General features: G+C 41.9%; 2 protein-coding genes across 2 annotated transcripts in view; one reads left to right on the forward strand and one right to left on the reverse strand.

Moving 5' to 3' along the window:
* Positions 1–21,279, forward strand: part of scai (suppressor of cancer cell invasion) — a 404,273-nt gene that overhangs the window by 324,767 nt on the left and 58,227 nt on the right. Inside the window, exon 12 of the mRNA XM_028809140.2 lies at positions 12,305–12,406. Within this exon, the coding sequence (XP_028664973.1) occupies positions 12,305–12,406 (102 nt within the window). The remainder of the gene's footprint in view (positions 1–12,304; positions 12,407–21,279) is intronic.
* The window catches only part of LOC127529167 (uncharacterized), a 445,804-nt gene that overhangs the window by 248,008 nt on the left and 176,517 nt on the right, over positions 1–21,279 (reverse strand). The window lies entirely within an intron of this gene.

Consider the following 21,279-nt stretch of genomic DNA (forward strand, 5'->3'; position numbering starts at 1 on the left):
GTGTAAGTAGGTGCTCGAGCACACTGCCTTTTGCTCTTGAAATAATGATGAACAGTACTCTGCTCCCATTTAGCCAAAAATGGGTCTGGAATGAAGGGTAGGACATTTATAGGGACCAACAGGGGGGCACACTAATAGGAAGAATGGTGAGTAGGGGATGTTTAGATTTATTGTTCCTCATCCAGGTTGGTGACTTCCGTGGAAGCGTAAAATACGCCGAAGATTCTCACCTTGAAAGAAGGCTCTAGTAGTCAAAGGATAGGCAAACAGAGTAATTAATTTTATTGCAATATGGAAACAATCACACCAACTCAACCCAATTAGGCCAAACTGAGCTGAGCCCCGAAACAAGCCAAAAGTCACAGTTTATATAATCATTTCTTATCATCTTGACCTCGCTCGTAACAATGCATTTTCTGTCTGTTCTGACTCCCTACACCAGCTGGCTTCTCACAGGCCCTTTCTTGGCCACCAATATTGTTCTCAGCTTATCTGTTATTTTCATTCTTTGCTTCCCTGATTTCCTAACTGGCCTTCCAACAACAGGTGTTCTCCCTTCTCTGATCTCGGGCAGTTTCTGTGCATCATTCTTCTTTTTCTCTGTCTTTCTGAATTACTAAATATTGGTGGTTTCTGTTTAAGCTTAACTGAAAAAGAAATATGGCATATGCCTTTATTTACTTAACATATCTAATTCACACTGAGTTTAATGATTACTAAATTAATATCTATCTGTGCTAATACATGACTTTTTATTTTCTATACTTCTAGATTTTAGAAGAAATTGTAATTTTATGTTTCTGGCGTCTCCTCCTGCTGCTACCTGTGGTCCTCTTAATTTAGTCCCTGAAAACTCAGTAGAGTGGACTCAGTGGTGACAGATTCTACTAGTGAGCTTATCTAGATAGATAGATAGATAGATAGATAGATAGATAGATAGATAGATAGATAGATAGATAGATAGATAGATAGATAGATAGATAGATAGATAGATAGATAGATAGATAGATACTTTATTAATCCTAATGGGAAATTCAATACACCCCATTCGTTGAGTTGAGGGTAAACATGGAGTATGTGGAGATAAACCACGCGTGAACAAGTAGAAAAGGCGCATGCTTTAGTGCTTTGGATAAAGTTTGAACTTAGGGCCTTGGAGCTGTGCAATTCCATACACCTCTGTGTGATTGTATTCATCCATCTTTCTAACCCGATTAATCCAGGGCAGATGAAGCCTATCCCAGCAAGCATCGGACATAGTAGTCCATCTTCAGCATTCCCTGTGTCCCTGCTCTTAATAAGCAGGTTTAGATGATGGACATATCATACATTCACATTACAGTTACTAAATCAACTAGAATTTTGTTACTTGCATTACACATTTTTAAGCAAATGATGTGTAAATGGCTTGGAGGGCAGGCCTTGCCTTTCACGTAATGTTCCGAGTAGGTGAGTGTGGCTCCCTGATGTGCACTGCACATGCACACACTTTTCATGCAGGCCTAAAGTACATTGAATTCTACAATGTTGTCAGATCGGTACTGGAGATGGGAGTTATTTTATGACTTTACAAGATAATTTCTTTTATTTCAGGAATGTATTGTCTAGAAATGAAGATTTGGAGCTTTAATTTAAAAGATAACAGTTTTTCAATCTTATAATGCGTTGAAGAAATATATTTAACAGAGACAATTCAATTTTAGCTTAAACGAAGCCCTCTTGGGACTGCTGATGGCAGCACCTCCTTGGCAGAGCAACTAAATTGTTTCTTTGCCCGTTTTGAGGTAACAAAAAGCCCAGCCAAGCTTGTCACCAACATCAGCCTTAAATGATGACAATTTTATGGTGTGGGAGTGTGAAGTGAGATGTGTGTTTTGGTCGGTGAACCTGAGGGAAAACTCCTGGTCCAGACAAGATACCTGGAAGAGTCATCAAAGAATGTACTGTTCAAATTGCAGGTGTTTTTACGAAGATTTTTAGTTTATGTCTCTGTCACACGTGGAACAGGGAAATGCTGAGTGGTTTAAAATCATGCGAGGTGTGGGTCAAGGTTGTATTCTTTCGCCATACCTGTTCAATCTATATGCTGAGCAAATAATCCTAGAAGCCAGACTGTGTGAAGAAGAATGCGGCATTGAGATAGGAGGAAGACTAATTAACAACTTACAGTATGCAGATGATACATCCCTGCTTTCTGAAAGCCAAGAGGACTTGAAGCACATATTGATGAAGATCGAAGACTACAGCCTTCAGTATGGACTTCATCTTAACATAAACATGCTCACAACTGGACCAGTAAGTAGCCTCATAATAGACGAAGAGAAGATCGAGGTTGTCAAGGACTTCATCCTGCTTGGATCGACAGTTAATGCCTTGTGGGGAACAGCCCGGACACAGACTGGTAGACATGATTTCAGCACCACAACACATTTATTTACACAATATTTACAAATGAAACACACACACAACCCAGTGCCGCAGCACCAATCACCCCAAAGTCCAGGCCTCACAATGCCTCTTTTCTCTTCTCGGGTCCGCCTTCATTCCGTCCTCTTCCGCCCAACTCCAGCCACTGAATGGAGGGAGGCGGCCCCTTTTATAATCACCCGGATGTGCTCCAGGTGCCACCCGATAATCTTCCGCCGGCACTCCCCAGTGTGGCGGAAGTACCGGCTGCGCACCCAGAAGCACTCCGGGTGTCCCTGGTCGTCTTCCCCCCAGCACTTCTGGGTGTGGCGGAAGTGCTGTGGACCAGGGCTCTCCAGGTATTGGGGCGCCCCCTGGTGGTGACCACGGGCACCTATAGGGTTGAGCTTCCAAGCTCAGTTCCCATGGTCCCTAAAGCCACCAGAGCAGTCACCCCCTCGGGGTCTGGAGGAGGCGCAAGCCCTCCTCCGGTCCTTGTGGGTGTCCCGGCTGGGTACCACCCCCAGCCACTCGCCACATCCTGTAGAATCAGAAGTCAAGAAATCAAACGGCATATTGCATTGAGAAAATCTGTAGTAAAAGACCCCCCTCCAAAGTGTTTAAAAACAAAGATGCCCCCGTGAGGACTAAAGTGTGTCTGTTCCAAGCCATGGTGTTTTCAGTGGCTTCCTATGGTTACGAAAGTTGGGCAATAAATAAGGAAGACCGTCGAAGAATTGATGTTATCAAGTTTTGGGGCTGGCAAAGAATACTGAACATACCATGGACCACCAGGAGAACAAACAGGTCTGTCTTGGAGGAAGTATAACCAGAATGCTTCTTAGAGGTGAGGATGGTGAAACTCTATCTCATGTACAGTCGTGGCCAAAAGTTTTGAGAATGACCCAAGTGTTGGTTTTCACAGAGTTTGCTGCTTCAGTGTTTTTAGATCTTTTTGTCAGATGTTTCTTTGGTGTATTGAAGTAGAATTACAAGCATTTCATAAGTTTCAAAGGCTTTTATTGACAATTAGCTGAAATACCCAGCATTGCCCAGGAGGAAAATAAACTGTTTTTTTTAATTGTTTGAGAAAAGCATAATTAAAAAAAAAACACAACTTTAAAAATAAAAATAAATTAACAAACAATGAAGACTCACTAATGTGCTTGTTTTGCAGTCTTGTTATCATCCAGTTGACGCTCAGAACCAGCCAACTCTATTTAATTTGAAAGCAACAGGGGCGCGGTGCTGCTCAAACATAAAGAATGCTGGCAGTCGCCTGCTATATACTAACTGTGTGATCCTAGAAAGTATTGAAATCGTCAGAACTACTCCGGGCATCTCACTGCTATGAGGATCTGTGTTGCGGACGTGCGCGCATCATTTGTTCATTAGCAGCTAAGCGACTATCTTTCTTAGGAGGTTTCCTTTTGGCGGTGTGCTGGCCTCACTTGCGTATCCTCGGAGCTGGAGCCCTCACCCCGACTCTACGTCTCACTTCTGGGCCGGACAGACACACACACTTGCACGCATAGAACTCTGTTTAATTTCAAAAGCAACAGGGACGCGGTGGTGCTCAAACATAAAGAATGCTGGCAGTCACCTCCAGTTCACCCTCTGGTGGTCATTCCGAGTGTCAACTGGATGATAACATGCATACATTAGTGTAAGATCGCCCCCCACCCTACCCAGAAGGGGGTGGGTTAGGGTTGATTTCACCCTACAGTATTTTTAGTCGACCATTGAGAAGCATGTGTGCCAAGTTTCATGAAAATCGCTCCAGCCGTTCGGAAGTGATGCTGGAGCATACATATAGATACACACATTGACTTTTATACAGTGGGGCAAAAAAGTATTAAGTCAGCCACCAATTGTGCAAGTTCTCCCTCTTAAAAAGATGAGAGAGGCCTGTCATTTTCATCACAGGTATACCTCAACTATGAGAGACAAAATGAGAAAAAAAATCCAGAAAATCACATTGTCTGATTTTTGAAGAATTTATTTGCAAATTATGGTGGAAAAAAGTATTTGGTCAATAACAAAAATTCATCTCAATACTTTGTTATATACCCTTTGTTGACAATGACAGAGGTCAAACGTTTTCTGTAAGCCTTCACAAGGTTTTCACACACTGTTGCTGGTATTTTGGCCCATTCCTCCATGCAGATCTGCTCTAAGGCAGTGATGTTTTGGGGCTGTCGCTGGGCAACACGGACTTTCAATTCCCTCCAAAGATTTTCTATGGGGTTGAGATGTGGAGACTGGCTAGGCCACTCCAGGACCTTGAAATGCTTCTTACGAAGCCACTCCTTCGTTACCCGGGCGGCGTGTTTGGGATCATTGTCATGCTGAAAGACCCAGCCACGTTTCATCTTCAATGCCCTTGCTGATGGAAGGAGGTTTTCACTCAAAATTTGACGATACATGGCCCCATTCATTCTTTCCTTTACACGGATCAGTCGTCCTGGTCCCTTTGCAGAAAAACAGCCCCAAATGTTTCCACCCCCATGCTTTACAGTAGGTTAGGTTTAGGTTAGGTTAGGCTTCTTTATTTAGTAATGTTTACACAGGAAAACATGAAATTTGCCTTCTCAGTTGCATCTAATAACAAGTAACAGACAGAATGAAATAAAACAGACAAATAGAAATAAGAAAGGTTAAGGTAAGGCAGTTAGATAAAACATATCTATACAAAAAAAAAAAAAAAAGGTAACAGGGTATATATCAAAACCTTAAACATTATCTCCGATATTTCTTATTGAAAAGTCGTATGGCACTAGGAAGAAAGGAGTTTCTGGAGCGATTTGTGTGGGTTTTCAAAGCAACTATCCTTCCTGATTTTCTGAAGTTTAGTTCTACATGTAATGGATGTCTGTCATCAGTTGAGATGATTTCCAGTTTCTTTAACATTGCCCTCTGACACACACTAGTCAAATCATCTACATCAGCCCCAATAACTTTAGCTGCATACTTCATAATCTGCTGAAGCTTTTTTGAGTTTTGGTTTGTCAGACTATTAAACCAGGCAATGAAACTGAAAGTGATCATGGACTGGATCATACTACGATAGAAGGACAACATGAGGTCCTTGTCTACTTTAAATAGTTTGAGTTTATGGAGGAGAAATAAGCGCTGGTTGCACTTAGAAAATATTTTTTTTGTATTTGTATTCCAGTTAAGATTGTTATCTAGGTAAGTTCCTAAGTATTTATATTCATTCACTATTTCTACCTCCTCTCCCAGAACTACAATAGGTGAACATACAGATTTCTGTCTCTTAAAATCAAATATCATTTCTTTGGTCTTTGTTACATTCAGACTGAGAGAGTTTTTATTGCACCAGATTACCATACAGTCCACTTGATTTAGATAGTGGCTTTCATCCTCCCCAGATATGCATCCTATGATCATGGTGTCATCCGCATACTTAATAATGGAGCAGTGGTCATTGTTCTGTCTCAGGTCACTTGTGTACAGAGTAAACAGTAATGGTGATAAGCTTTTGAAAAAGTGTCCTGAACTTTAACTGTCTGTGAACGATTTAAAAGAAAGTTCTGAATCCATAGTGTGATAAATGGGTTTACATTCATACTGTTTAATTTCCCAATCAGTATATGAGGCTGTATAGTATTGAACGCTGAAGAAAAATCCAAAAATAGTGCTCTGACATATGAACCAGGCTGATCAAGAAAGGTATAGATTTGATGTAAGATAACAAGCAGAGCATCTTCCACACTTCTGTTTGCACAATAAGCAAATTGATTGTTGTCTTGAAAAGACTTTGTCTCTGTCATCAAAATGTTTTTCACCAAGTGTTCAAAGCATTTCATTGGAATAGATGTAAGTGCCACTGGTCTGTAATCATTTAAACAGCTTGGCCTAGAAACCTTAGATACAGGGGTGATGATTGATTGTTTCCACAGATTTGGTACAATACCACAGGTCAGAGACCAGTTAAAAAGCAAATGAAAAACTGGGGAGAGCTGCTTAGAGCAAGACTTTAAGAGCCGACCTGATATGCCGTCTGGTCCCACTGCACTGTTTGTTTTGGCTTTCCGCAAGCCTTTTTCCACTTCAGTTAAACTGAACCCAATCACAGCAGAATACCTGGTGTTTTTATAAAGCGTTTCCTTTATTTCTGTATTTTGGGTGCTGAAATCACTTTTTTCAAATCTGGCATAAAAGTTATTCAGTTCATCAGCTAAAAGCTTGTGGTCTTTGTCAGCTGGAAAATCCACATTCATTTTAGGGCCCAGTCCTGTAATTGTTTTTAGTCCCTTCCAGACCTGCTTTGGATTGTTATCATTGAACCACCTCTTGATTTTTTCCCCATACATGTTTTTATTTTGTTTAATTAACCTGTTAATCCTTTGCTGTAAAATTCGCTTATCTTCTAACTTATTTTCTTGATGTGCATGTTGCTTTTGCAATAGTAATGCTTTAACCTCTTTAGTGATCCATGGCTTACTGTTTGGGTACACCTTGACAGATTTTTTCTTAATGATCATAAACTCACAGAATTGAATATATTCACTGACAGTATAGGTGGCCTCATTCAGTGACTGTGAGGATGTCAGCAGATCCCAATTTGTACTGGAGAAGCATTCCTGCAGTTCCTCTACACTTTCCTTGCACCAGTTTTGTGTTGTTCGTATGGCTGGTTTTTCTTGTTTCAGTTTCTGTTTGTACTTCGGGAGAAGATGAACAACGACGTGGTCAGACGCCCCCAGGGCTGCTCTGTGATGCGATATGTAGGCATTAGGGACATTTCCATAGCACTTGTCCAGAGTTTTGTCCCCTCTAGTGTTAATATTCACGTATTGATGATAATTTGGTAATACTGACTCCAGACTGCATAAATTAAAATCACCCATCACAAGCTTAAAAGAACCAGGTGATTTGGTTTCTAGTTTATGAGCAGTTTCAAGAATTGATTCAGCTGCAGCTCCCACATCAGCATGCGGCGGAATGTAAACAAATAACTGATTAAACTCCCGTGGTAGATAGTATGGGCAATAGGTATGGTGTTCTTTGGATGCAACTCAGCATTCTTTCTCCTCCAAACACGACGAGTAGAGTTTTTACCAAGAAGTTCTATTTTGGTTTCATCTGACCATATGACATTCTCCCAATCCTCTTCTGGATCATCCAAATGCTCTCTAGCAAACTTCAGACGGGCCTGCACATGTACTGGCTTAAGCAGGGGAACACGTCTGGCACTGCAGGATTAGAGTCCCTGGCGGCGTAGTGTGTTACTGATGGTAGCCTTTGTTACTTTGGTCCCAGCTCTCTGCAGGTCATTCACTAGGTCCCCCCCGTGTGGTTCTGGGATTTTTGCTCACCGTTCTTGTGATCATTTTGACCCCACGGGGTGAGATCTTGCGTGGAGCCCCAGATCGAGGGAGATCATCAGTGGTCTTGTATGTCTTCCATTTTCTAATAATTGCTCCCACAGTTGATTTCTTCACACCAAGCTGCTTACCTATTGCAGATTCAGTCTTCCCAGCCTGGTGCAGGTCTACAATTTTGTTTCTGGTGTCTGCTGACAGCTCTTTGGTCTTGGCCATTGTGGAGTTTGGAGTGTGACTGTCTGAGGTTGTGGACAGGTGTCTTTTATATTGATAACGCGTTCAAACAGGTGCCATTAATACAGGTGACGAGTGGAGGACAGAGGAGCCTCTTACAGAAGAAGTTACAGGTCTGTGAGAGCCAGAAATCTTGCTTGTTTGTAGGTGACCAAATACTTATTTTCCACCATAATTTGCAAATAAATTCTTTAAAAATCAGACAATGTGATTTTCTGGATTTTTTTTTTCTCATTTTGTCTCTCATAGTTGAGGTATACCTATGATGAAAATGACAGGCCTCTCTCATCTTTTTAAGTGGGAGAACTTGCACAATTGGTGGCTGACTAAATACTTTTTTTCCCCATTGTAATAGTTGCACTAATATTGTGATGTTTAGACTGTTGATCAAAAGAATCATAAGGAATTTGATTCACAACAAAAAGAAAAATCGTCAACATCTAAGAAAATGAAAATTCTGTACGCTTCTTATGTTGTAAAATGTAGCGCCATATCCTGACGTGCATTTCGATTTTTTTTCGTTACATCTCTTTAATGTTTCCACAGAAAGGAAGAAGTCTATACAAGTAAACTAACTGAATCTTTACCTGCCCTCTTTCTGTTTGTTAAGAATCAGCCATTTGACAGCACTAAAGAATTCTTTGTTGTTTTACGCTGTTATAGGGAAGGCCATGTTTAACACCTTTAGGTAGGAAAACCGTGTTTGCTAATGGTCACCTGCAATGGTGGCTTAAAGCTGTTCTGCCACTCTCTGCAAAATTGTGCCTTACAGTACTTTGAATTTGCAACATCACAACCAGTAGGCAAAAAAGCAAGTCAAAAATCAAAGGAAGATACCTGAACAAGCTTGCATACTTGGAAAGATTTACTCAGAAGTAGAATGACACACCAACACTGTTCTTATCCTCATCTCATATACATAAAGGATAAGTTCAGCATATTTTAAGTCAAATATATTCAAAAAGTGTATATACATTTGCCATGCGAAAGTGTGTTTCAACTGCCCGGGATTGGTTCCTGCCTTGTGCCCTTTGTTGGCTGGGATTGGCTCTGGCAGACCCCTGTGACCCTGTGTTCAGATTCAGCGGGTTGGAAAATGGATGGATGGATGAAGTGTGTTTCAATGTCCAGTGATTTTGTTTTTAAATAAATTTAAAAAAAATTCTTGCTGCATTGTTGACTGGAATCCATGAGACACAGCTTCAGCCAGAAAATAAAACCCATAAAACTTATTAAAAATGACATAAATAATAATAATAATTTTATTTATTCAGCACCTTATCATACAGTACATTTACATGCAACTCAAGATGCTTTCAATAGATTAATCAACCACATTTACTTGGATCATTGTCTGTAATTAATGCTATGATAATTTCTAATAAATGTAAGTATACTAAATAGAAAATCAACCAGGTATTGTTAAGTAAAATTTAACCACTAAAGCACAGAACAAACCTTCACTCTTATCAGAAAAAGGTTTCTTAATTAAAATATTTATACATTAAGCTTGAAAATAGAGCGACCAGATCTACTTAATATGTATAAAAATAAATATACTGCTCAAAAAAATGAAAGGACCCCTTTTTAATGCGAGTATAGCATCAAGACAGTGAAACTTGTGGGCTATTGGTCTGGTCAGTTAAGTAGCAGAGGGGCTTGTTCATCAGTTGCAGCTGCTTTGGTGCACTAGAGGGGCAACACTGAGACGACCACCAAAACAGGAATGAATGGTTTAACAGGTGGAGGGAGGCCACGGACATTTTTCCCTCTTCATATGTTTTGTCACTCATTTTGCATTTGGCTACGGTCAGTGTCACTACTGGTAGCATGAGGCCATACCTGGACCTTACAGAAGTGGTACAGGTGGTCCAACTTCTCCAGGATGGCACATCAATAAGTGCAATTGCCAGAAGGTTTGCTGTGTCTCCCAGCACAGTCTCAAGGGCATGGAGGAGATTCCAGGAGACAAACAGGCAGTTACTCTAGGAGAGCTGGACAGGGCCCCTGGTAGAAGGTCCTTAACCTATCAGCAGGACCCACCAGTATCTGCTCCTTTGGGCAAAGAGGAACAGGCTACAGCCTACAAAATGATCTCCAGCAGGCAGGGCACTGGTGTGAATGTCTCTGACCAAACAATCAGAAACAGACTTCATGAGGGTGGCCTGAGGGCCCGATGTTCTCTAATGGGCATCATGGAGCTTGATTGGCATTTGCCATAGAATACTAGAATTGGCAGGTACCCACCACTGGCGGGCGCCCTCTGCTTTTCACAGATGAGAGCAGGTTCACCCTGCGCACATGTGACAGACGTGAAAGGGTCTGGAGAAGCCGTAGAGAACATTATGCTGCCTGTAACATCGTTCAGCATGACCGGTTTGGTGGTAGGTCAGTAATGGCACATCCATGGAGGGATGCACAGACCTCTACAGGCTAGACAACGGTACCTTGACTGCCATTAGGTATCAAACCCCTATGCTGGTGCAGTGGGTCCTGGGTTCCTCCTGGTGCATGACACATGCCTGGCCTCATGTGGCAAGAGTATGCAGGTAGTTCCTGGAGGATGAAGGAATTGATACCATTGACTGGCCTCCACACTCACTCGCCTGACCTCAATCCAATAGAACACCTCTGGGTGGGACATTATGTTTCGGTCCATCTGACGCCTCAGGCTGTCCAGGAGCTCAGTGATGCTCTGGTCCAGATATAGGAGGAGATCCCCCAGGACACCATCCGTCGTCTCATTAGGACGTTGTCAGGCATTTTACAAACTACTGAGTACGAGTTGGAGATGCTGCAATGACATTTCGGCAAAATGGACTTGCCTGCCGCATCATTTTTTCCTTGATTTTTGGGGTGTCTTTGAATTCAGCCCTCTGTAGGTTGATCATTTTCATTTCCATCAAATGATGTGACATCCTTTTGTTCCTAACACATTATCAGTCCATATCAGTAGAGATATCCAGCAGGACTTTTTTCCCATTGAGATCTGATTTGTTTTCAAAGTGTTCCTTTAATTTTTTTGAGCAGTTTATATACAGTATATATCTACATTTACCTAGGCAAATGTACATGGTTATCCAGTTGAGTAGAAACATTTTGATGTTATTAAAGTTAATGAAAAGATACCAAAGCAAATAAAATAGTCCATATTGGTTTCAGTTGATTTAGGATGTTGATGAAGTTCTTGATTCCTGAATGTGATTGTTTTACCAGCTGACTCGGTGGAGAGGAAAACAAAAAACTCCTATGATGGGCTATTGGAGAAAAATAAACCTCTGGAGGGCCACAGTCGGAAGACAGAAACGAGCAAATCAATAATAATAATAAAAAATTACTTTTATATAGCGCTTTTCTCAGTACTCAAAGCGCTATCCACACAGGGAGGAACCGGGAAGCGAACCCACAATCTTCCACAGTCTCCTTACTGCAAAGCAGCAGCACTAACACTGTGCCACCTTATGGTATTACGGTAATCAGTTCCTGCATCATGAAAGCTAGAATGACCTGGGCCATCTGGTCGCCCACGCTCCACTGTAGCACAAGAAGCCCCTTAGAGCACAAAGGAATTGCCTGAGAAGGCAAGAAAATCCACGCAACTGAACTCTAAATACAGAATCCAAAAACAAAGTCAAAAACAGAGCACAGGTTCAAAAAATTAAGGAAATCCCAAAGCAAAAAGCACAGTTAAACATGAGAAACACTCCACTCCCTAGTACATTAGAAGTGAACTGCTAGGAACTATGGAAAGCCCTCTAATATATAGGGTGGAGGGTGGTGATTGGTAGGAGGACCCACCCCCTGGGGAACCACCCACAAAACACATGGGACATGATCAAATAAATACAAACAATAATGTGCATAATAAACAAAAGAAACATTAATGCAATGAATTGGCACAAAATTATAAAAAACAGACAAGGAACACAACTTTGAACCCCAGCCAGGGGAGAAATACTGGCTGAAATGTGACAACAGCGTGACGTTTGTTTTACAACATCATGTTCTATTATGAGAATTCTAGAGCCAAAGTAAAATTTTGCTATATTTAATGTCTTGTCTTCATAATTTAAAAAAAATTTAGCAAGTAAGGGATGAAGGACGTGTGTCAGCTTTTCACTCAGTGTTGGGAGCGTGCAGGTGCAGACGAGCTCGGTGAAGCACAGTTGCTCGGTCTGCCCACATCATGATCGATGACATGACAGATTGCTAAGGGAAGCAAAAAAATCACAGGCAGGAAAACGATAAAACGGATGGCTGTTTCAGGCTTGACTGGGATTATTTATGACTTATGATTTTTTTTTTCCCTACAGGAGTCAGGTGAGAAACCAACCAAGAGAGAAAATCCTCACAAGTACCTGCTCTACAAGCCAACCTTCAGCCAGCTCTACACGTTCCTCTCTGCATCTTTTAAGGTTTGATATTTGTTTTTTTTTTTATTCTGAAATTCCCCTTTTTAGCAAATCACAAGACATTTGAAGACCCTGGGTTTTTGGAAATAAGGATTTTCACTTAGATAGATAGATAGATAGATAGATAGATAGATAGATAGATAGATAGATAGATAGATAGATAGATAGATAGATAGATAGATAGATAGATAGATAGATAGATAGATAGATAGATAGATACTTTATTAATCCCCAAGGGGAAATTCAAATACTCTAGCAGCAGCATACTGATGAAAACAATATTAATTAAAGAGTGATAAAAAAAAGTGCAAGGTGGAGAGTGTGAGGCAGTTATATCAGTCGATAACTTTGTGTAATGTTAACGTTTACCCCCCCGAGTGGAATTGAAGAGTCACATAGTGTAGGGGAGAACGATCTCCTCAGTCTGTCAGTGGAGCAGGACGGTGACAGCAGTCTGTCGCTGAAGCTGCTCCTCTGTCTGGAGATGATCCTGTTCAGTGAATGCAGTGGATTTTCCATAATTGACAGGAGTCTGCTCAGCGCCCGTCGCTCTGCCACGGATATCAAACTGTCCAGCTCCGTGCCTACAATAGAGCCTGCCTTCCTCACCAGTTTGTCCAGGCGTGAGGCGTCCCTCTTCTTTATGCTGCCTCCCCAGCACACCACCGCGTAGAAGAGGGCGCTCGCCACAACCATCTGATAGAACATCTGCAGCATCTTATTGCAGATGTTGAAGGACGCCAGCCTTCTAAAGAAGTATAGTCGGCTTTGTCCTCTCTTGCACAGAGCATCAGTATTGGCAGTCCAGTCCAGTTTATCATCCAGCTGCACTCCAGGTATTTATAGGTCTGCACCCTCTGCACACAGTCACCTCTGATGATCACGGGGTCCGTGAGGGGCCTGGTCCTCCTAAAATCCACCACCAGCTCCTTGGTTTTGCTGGTGTTCAGTTGTAGGTGGTTTGAGTCACACCATTTAACAAAGTCCTTAATTAGGTTCCTATACTCCTCTTCCTGCCCACTCCTGATGCAGCCCACGATAGCAGTGTCGTCAGCGAACTTTTGCACGTGGCAGGACTCCGAGTTGTATTGGAAGTCCGATGTATATAGGCTGAACAGGACCGGAGAAAGTACAGACCCCCGCGGCGCCCTTGTGTTGCTGACCACAATGTCAGACCTGCAGTTCCCGAGACGCACATACTGAGGTCTGTCTGTAAGATAGTCCACGATCCATGCCACCAGGTATGAATCTACTCCCATCTCTGTCAGCTTGTCCCTAAGGAGCAGAGGTTGGATGGTGTTGAAGGCGCTAGAGAAGTCTAGAGACATAATTCTTACTACACCACTGCCTCTGTCCAAGTGGGAGAGGGATCGGTGTAGCATGTAGATGATGGCATCCTCCGCTCCCACCTTCTCCTGGTATGCAAACTGCAGAGGGTCAAGGGTGTGGCGGACCTGTGGCCTCAGGTGGTGAAGTAGCAGCCGCTCCATGGTCTTCATCACATGTGACGTCAGAGTGATGGGCCGGAAGTCATTCAGCTCATTAGGACATGATTCCTTTGGGACTGGGTGATGCAAGATGTTTTCCAAAGCCTCAGGACTCTCCCCTGTTCCAGGCTCAGGTTGAAGATGCACTGTGGAGGACTCCCCAGCTCCAACGCACAGGCCTCCAACACTTTGCTGATCCATCATATTCAGTAATCTTTATGCCAGTGCCATTTGGCTTTACAAATGAAGCAGAAGTTCTTTCTTTATACTTGAGAGATAGAGGTTCAGTTATCAGCAGTGAGATATTTACGTGTTCTCCCTTTGTCCACAAATTCCAAACATGCAGATTAGGTAGACTGTGTGGGATAAGCATGGAATCTCACTTTCCACTCGTGGCACCAGAAGTATAAATAGGTCTATATAATTTACAAACATGGTCCACACTAAATAGCTTTCACTTTATCTGTTTGTTGCTCATCATAATGCACTTTATTCATAGCATAAGGATAATAATAGATGGATACAGGGAATTAGATATACAGGACCCTCCATAATGTTTAGGACACAAAAAGACATTTGTCATTGATTTCCCCATCTGCTCCATAGTTTAAAATTACAGATCACACAATTCAGACGTCGTGTTTAAAGTGCATATTGCAGATTTTCATTTAAGGGGATTTGCATACATTTCAGTCACCACGCTTTTTAAAAATGGTCCCCTCCATTTCAAGGCACCATAATATTTGGACACAGCGACTGCATGTCTATTAAAGCAGACATATTTAGTTATTTGTCGCATATCCCTTGCATGCAATGACTGCTTGACGTCTGTGATTCACAGACATCACCAGGTGCTGAGGATCTTCTCTGATGATGCTATGCCATGCAGACATCTTCAGCTCCTGCTTGTTTTGCGGGGCTTGTGCCCTTAAATTGTCTCTTCAGCATATGGAAGGCCTGCTCAGTTGGACTGAAATAGAGTGACTGGCTTGGCCATTCAAAAATTTTCATTTTTTTAACTGAACAGAAAAACTTCTGTGTTGCCTCAGCAGTATGTTTGGATCATTCTCATGTTGAAGAAAGAAGAACCGTCCAGTGAGTTTGGAGGAATTTATTGGAACTTGAGCAAATCAGATGTTTCTCTGCACCTCAGAATTCACTGTGCCCTTGCCATCAGTAGTACCATCATCAATTAAGAGAAGTGTGCCAGGACCTGTAGCAGCCATACATGCTCAGGCCATAACACCCCTGGCACCATGTTTAACAGATGAGGTGGTCTGCTTTGGATCTCGCGCATTTCCTTTTGTCTGCACACTTTGCTCTCGCCATCACTCTGATGAGCTTCATCTTTGTCTTGTCTGTCCACAAGACCTTTTTCCAGAATTCTGCAGACTTTACGTCCTTTTTTGCAAACTGTAATCTGGACATCCTGCTTTTGTGGATAACTAGTGGATTGCATCTTGCAGTGTTGCGTCTGTATTTCTCTTCATGAAGTCTTCTGCAGTTAGTCTTCTCTGACACACACACACATCGGCCCCCTGAAGACTGTTTCTGGTCTGTCAGACAGGCGTTTGTGGATTTTTCTTTACCATATTGAGGATTCTTCTGTCATCGGCAGTGGAGGTCTTCCTTGGCCTACCGGTCCCTTTGTGATTACTGAGCTCACCAGTGAGTTCTTTCTTTTTCATGATATTCCAGGCAGTTGATTTCAGTCATCCTAAGGTTTCAATGATCTCTCCAGTGGTTTTATTCTTGTCGTTCCTCATGATAACTTTAAACTCCTAAGAGTAGAAGCACGCCGAGGTGTTTTATGAACCAATGAAACACACCTGAGGAATCACAAACACCCGCAAGGTCAATTGTCCCAAACATTATGGTGCCCTGAAATGGGGTGGACATGTGCAAAAAGTTTTATGTGATTGAATTGTCTGCAAATCCCCTTAAATGAAAGTCTGCAATGTGCATTTTAGTCACAAGTCTGAATTGTGTGATTTGTAATTTTAAACTGAGGAGCAGAGTGGGTGTTTTTGGGGCACTGTATATGCTGTAAGAGAATAAATAAGAAAGCATAAAGGTTTGGTGTACCAGAGGTGATCTCCATTTAATTGGCAGACTGAGAGCCAAGAACAGAAGTTTGAATCATAACAATTGATTGTGCTTTATTGAGATGAAGTCTAAGGTCGACTGTCTCCATTTTGCTAGTAGTCGTTCTTATGAGTCACCCAGTGTGGAAGAGGCGGGACTTCCAGTCGAGATCTGGAAGTGACATCAGAGCGTTTATGTAAATAAAGCAATTTACTATACAAAAAAGTTGGAATTTCCCACTGCTATTGATGCTAGTAAGAAGAAAACAGACATTGCCATCGAGTTTGTCATTCTGCCTTCAGCTTTGACAAAACGCCGTGCAATATTCCAATTCTATGATAACAAAATATCCTGTGGTGGCCGAGGGAAGGTGGATCAACAAAAAACAGTAGTAATTTGGGGTGCCAACACAGCCCTCCCCGTTTAGTAACAAGTCCAAACAAAAACGACGCCCGATGGCTATGCCATTAATTCTGTAAACTTCTCTGTCGCGGTCGTCTCCGTGGTCAATGGCGCCTCCTTCTGGGTGGTCATCCTTTTGAAGCTCTAGGGCGGGATTAGTTGCCCTCACTGGGCAATTTCTCAAGACTGTGAAAGAAGAAAATGACAACACTGTTCGCGGCAGTGCCCCCTCTCAGCCGGGGGTGGTATTATATACCCATGAAGAGCTTGGATGGTGATCCTCAGTTGCGTATGTGGAACATGTGGAAAATGGAACACGTCAAGCATCCAAAACAAAAATTCAAAATGTTAGACAGAGTTTCTAACACATGCTTTGTTTCATAACTGTTTCCTTTTCAATATTTTGTGGTGGTTTTGGTTTGGGAAAAGTGTTTCAAGGTTTTGGTCTTCCCGTTTTGGGTAAAAAAGAAGAAAAAAAAATCACAACCCCGGCCTACTGCAGGCTACAGCACTAAGAACACTGCGACATGTCGCCTACCCCATCAGTTAGACTTTTATTTTTATTTTTCTCGTTAACCTTATTAATCCACTTGGCCTACTTGTGAGCCTGACAAAAATCCAATTAACGGCTAATCCCTGTCTTGATGCACTCTGCTCAGTATATTTGCTCCTTCAGAGCTGTAAAGGAGCAAGCCTTCAAAGTAATGAGTGCATTAAATCAATTTTCTGCAATAAACATTGATTCAATTCTGAGGTTCAAATGTTTCAAATTAATTTTCTGCAGTTTCTGCTGTACTATTGCTAGTTACTGGTATACGAAAAAATAAATATTTATCTTAGTGTGTATTTTAATCAAGAGATTCCTAGTGATCTGCATGATAATCGGGCACCACGATGTGAAGTGCTGCCGATAGAAGAATAATCTTGAAGAATGTACTCATCACAAGTCGCTATCTTGTTATCCGCTCATTTATAATTATTATTAGCTTAGCGGACGCTTTTATCCAAAGCGACTTAATTGAATAAACATCAGTCTCAGGACTGTTTTGGAAGAAGTGTTACGGGACAAGGGGACAAAATTGATGACCACAAGTGAAGAGCTCAGAATAAAATGCAAGCGAATTACAGTTCCTTAGTTATGAATCCTAACAGCTCATATAAGTTTTAGACAGAAACTTACCAGTGTAGCAGTAGAGGTTCCGATCCACCTCTTGAACCCTCAGGTACAACGCCAGCCACGAGGTAAAAGTATAATTATTATTTATTAAATAATAATAGTGTGCACCAAGCACTCTACACTCCACACTCCACATATAATAATCAAATAAGGCAATAATCACTAATCAATACTCTACAATAACCAATCCTCCGCTCCCAGACACTTAGCCACCCTTCCTCCCAGCTCAGCTCAATGTCTGGGCTTTCCCAGAGTCCTTTTATACTCCCTGACCTGGAGGTGCTCCTGTTCCATATCCCACAAGTCCTTATCACTTCCGGGCCAGGGTAAAAAGTCCTTTTCTTCAACCTAGAAGCACGTCGTTTCTTCCTGTCATGGGATTATGACGCACTTCTGGGTTATAGGGCACATGAGCCTCCCTATAGCGACTCCCGGTGGTCCCCAAGGTTTCCAGCAGGGCTGTGCATATATAAACTACAAAGTCCATGAGGCCCTGCTGGAATTCGGGGAACGACCATGCTGTCAGGAGAGCTCCACCTGGCGGCCTGGGGGTGAGGGCCGGAATATGTAGCCTGCCATCCAACACACCAGACAAGATGGTCTTCAGACGCTCCTTAAACACATTTGAGGGAGTCACTATTTCGAATGGAGGTGGGCAGCTCGTTCCACCAGCCAGGTGCTACACATGAGAAGAGTCAGGACTGAGATTTGATACCACACAGAGGTGGCTACAGCAGACCTGAGTGGTGAAGAAGGAGCAGAGAACATCACAAGTGTCTCCATACTGTATACAGTACAAGGGTGCAGAGGTTGCTTTGTAAGCAAAGAACCAGAAACCAAGGAATTTTAAACACACACGCACGTTAAGATTGTTTTTTTTTTTTGAGGATGTACGCAAACTCGTATAATGACGTGTCTGATGCTTTTCAATTTATTACACAATTGATCCTCAACATTTGTGCGTTTAACTTTTGTGACTTCAAGGGTTCACTCGGTTTTATTTGTAACTTCATCTTTTCTTTCGCATTGGCATCTTCGCACAATTGTGGGCTTTGCGACTATGCACAGTAGAGGGGAAAAAATTAGAGGCGTAATACGTGCAAGTTTGGGGAGCAGCGAGCATCCCACTAGGCTCATCACCGGTCTCGTTCATGCTACTTTTGTGAAGTGTTCCATTTGTTTCAACACATAGTGCAAGTGCTTCGGGTTCAAAGCCCAAACGTACAAAGTCCGCTATGTGGCTTAGTGAGAATATAAAGATGTTTGATTAAGTTCATGCTGGAATATTCTCAACCGCCATCGCTTGCAACTAGCTGGCTAGAGACATCGAAGTTGCCAATCCCATCATTGATCGCAGCCTCAAGGTTAAACGTCAACCCACCTCAGCTACACTTCCATATGCTGAGACTCTTAAGGACCTCAAGCTGCACACACAGCAGAAGTTCCTGACGTATTATTTCAAATCAGTACGTTCTTCACAATCTCCAACGCCATCTGCTAGCTGTGAAGAACACAGTGCCAGACGTGATGTCAGGACCTCATCAGTCTCAGCGTCTTCCGACAGCAGCAACTAAAGATTTTTTTTTTTTTGTTTTCATTATGATGTTAGCACAAAACACTGTGGTGCTGGATCTTCAGGGTTGTTAGATTTGGAAACCAAAAGGGTTGAAGACAGAGATGGGCTCATTGTTGATCTTCTAGGCCACGGATGTCGAAACTCCAGTCCTGGAGGGCCACAGTGGCTGCAGGTTTTCATTCTAACCATCTTTTTCATTAGTGACCAGTTTTTGCTGCTAATTAACTTCTTTTGCCTTAGTTTTAATTAACTTGAATCAGGCCGCTTAGTTTCTTTTTCCTTAATTAGCAGTGAAACAATAATGAGACGCAAAACAAGTCGCCTCATGACCAGCTCCTCTGTGCCCATCACATAGTATCTAAAAATAAAGAAAGGTGATGGTCTCGGTAAGGTTGATTGCTCTGGTCACCAAAACATTTTGACGATGTTCTTAGAAAAATCAACAGTTTTGGAAATGTCTGCTGTGGCAGAATGAGAGCAGCAACAAGCCATTGAATTAAATAACGGGTTTAATTAACAGCAAGAATCAGCTTCTCATTAAAAGATTAGCTGGAGTGAAATTGGTTTAGCTGGTCATCTGTTCGCTCGTTTCACATTTCATTTCATTTCATTCCGGCTAGCATTTAATGAAGAAAGGAATAAATTCAGGGGACTGAATCCTTAAATTCAGGGATATTAAAATGAAGGAAAAAGAAGTGAATTAGCAGTAAAAACTGGTCATTGATTAGGAAAAGGGTTATAATGAAAACCTGCAGCCATTTCGGCCCTCCAGGCCCGGAGTTCGACACCCATGTTCTAGGCTGTCATCCTCCCGACTGTCATGAATAAGGAGTAGCGTACTTTTCTTGCATTAGAGCAGAGGTTCTTATCCTTTTTACAACTTAATGCCCAAATGGACTGCCAATTATCTGCCCATATGTCTTTTCTGGTGTACACGGGCATCAGACTCAGTCAATTCATGGCATCCTCTTACTGTATTGCACGATTTTAGCCTGTTACAAAGTCTGTTATGTGGCTTAGTGAAAATAAAAAGGTGTTGTATCAAGAAAAAATTGTCTTTCATGTTGCCAATTGTATTTTGTGTACTGCATTTTATTGTGTTATGAAAAGCACATATTAAAAATAATTCTATCCAGAAAAGTGTATTTTGAGCAATGTAGCGAAAGATTAGTTTTTGGTAGTCACGGAATCTTAATCCCCTATTGCTTCCAAATCTTTCCGTTGTGGAAATCTGCCCAGGCAAGGAATCTCCAGTCATCTCCATTGGGATGCCAGTCCCTCCGTTATGCCGTTCACACCATATGTTCAATGTATTAACATTCACATCTTTGACTTTCACACTGTTTCCTATGTAACCTTATCTACAGTTGAGGATCGACTGCATTTCCAGAGCAACTGACACTGCATTTTAGCAAAGGCAGCTTAACATACCGGCACCCATAGCAAAAATACAAAACTATGAGTGATGCAGCACAATTACAGTAATCCCTCCTCCATCGCGGGAATGCGTCACAGAACCCCCCGCGAAAGGTGAAAATCCGCGAAGTAGAAACCATTTGTTCATTTGGTTCTTTTTATATATTTTAAGCCCTTGTAAACTCTCCCACACTATTATAAACATTTCCCGCACAATTATACAGCATAAACCCTTTGTATTCTCTTAGATATTAGGTAAGATTCGTTGAAATTATGTATGTAAACACAGTTTATATACAGTAAAACCTAAATATTATTTTAAAGATATCGAGCATCTCCGATATCACATATGTTACAGTCATTACAACAGACAGGCCACCAGCAATAAATACGTACAATGCAAGAAAAATTGTATACAGTAAAATGTGTGTACAGTGACACTAAACTATGTACATGTAATAAGTACTGTACGTAGATAATTAATTATGGTTACTCACCAACAATGACACGACGACTTGTCCGATAACGATGAGTTTAATTTTACTGCACAACAAAGGAGAGCGTTACAGCTCTTCTAAAGGAGCCTCTTCAGGCGACTGTGTAGCATCGCCGTTGTTCTTCTTCCAGCACTCTTCAATCCAAATCCCTAAAGCAGATTCCATCCAGACTACTGCCTTACCACGTCCACTTGCAACTCATTTTGCGCCCTGGTTAAAGGACACTGCGGCCGTAG

The sequence above is a fragment of the Erpetoichthys calabaricus genome, chromosome 9 (genome assembly GCF_900747795.2).
Source record: "Erpetoichthys calabaricus chromosome 9, fErpCal1.3, whole genome shotgun sequence".
NCBI lineage: Eukaryota > Metazoa > Chordata > Cladistia > Polypteriformes > Polypteridae > Erpetoichthys > Erpetoichthys calabaricus.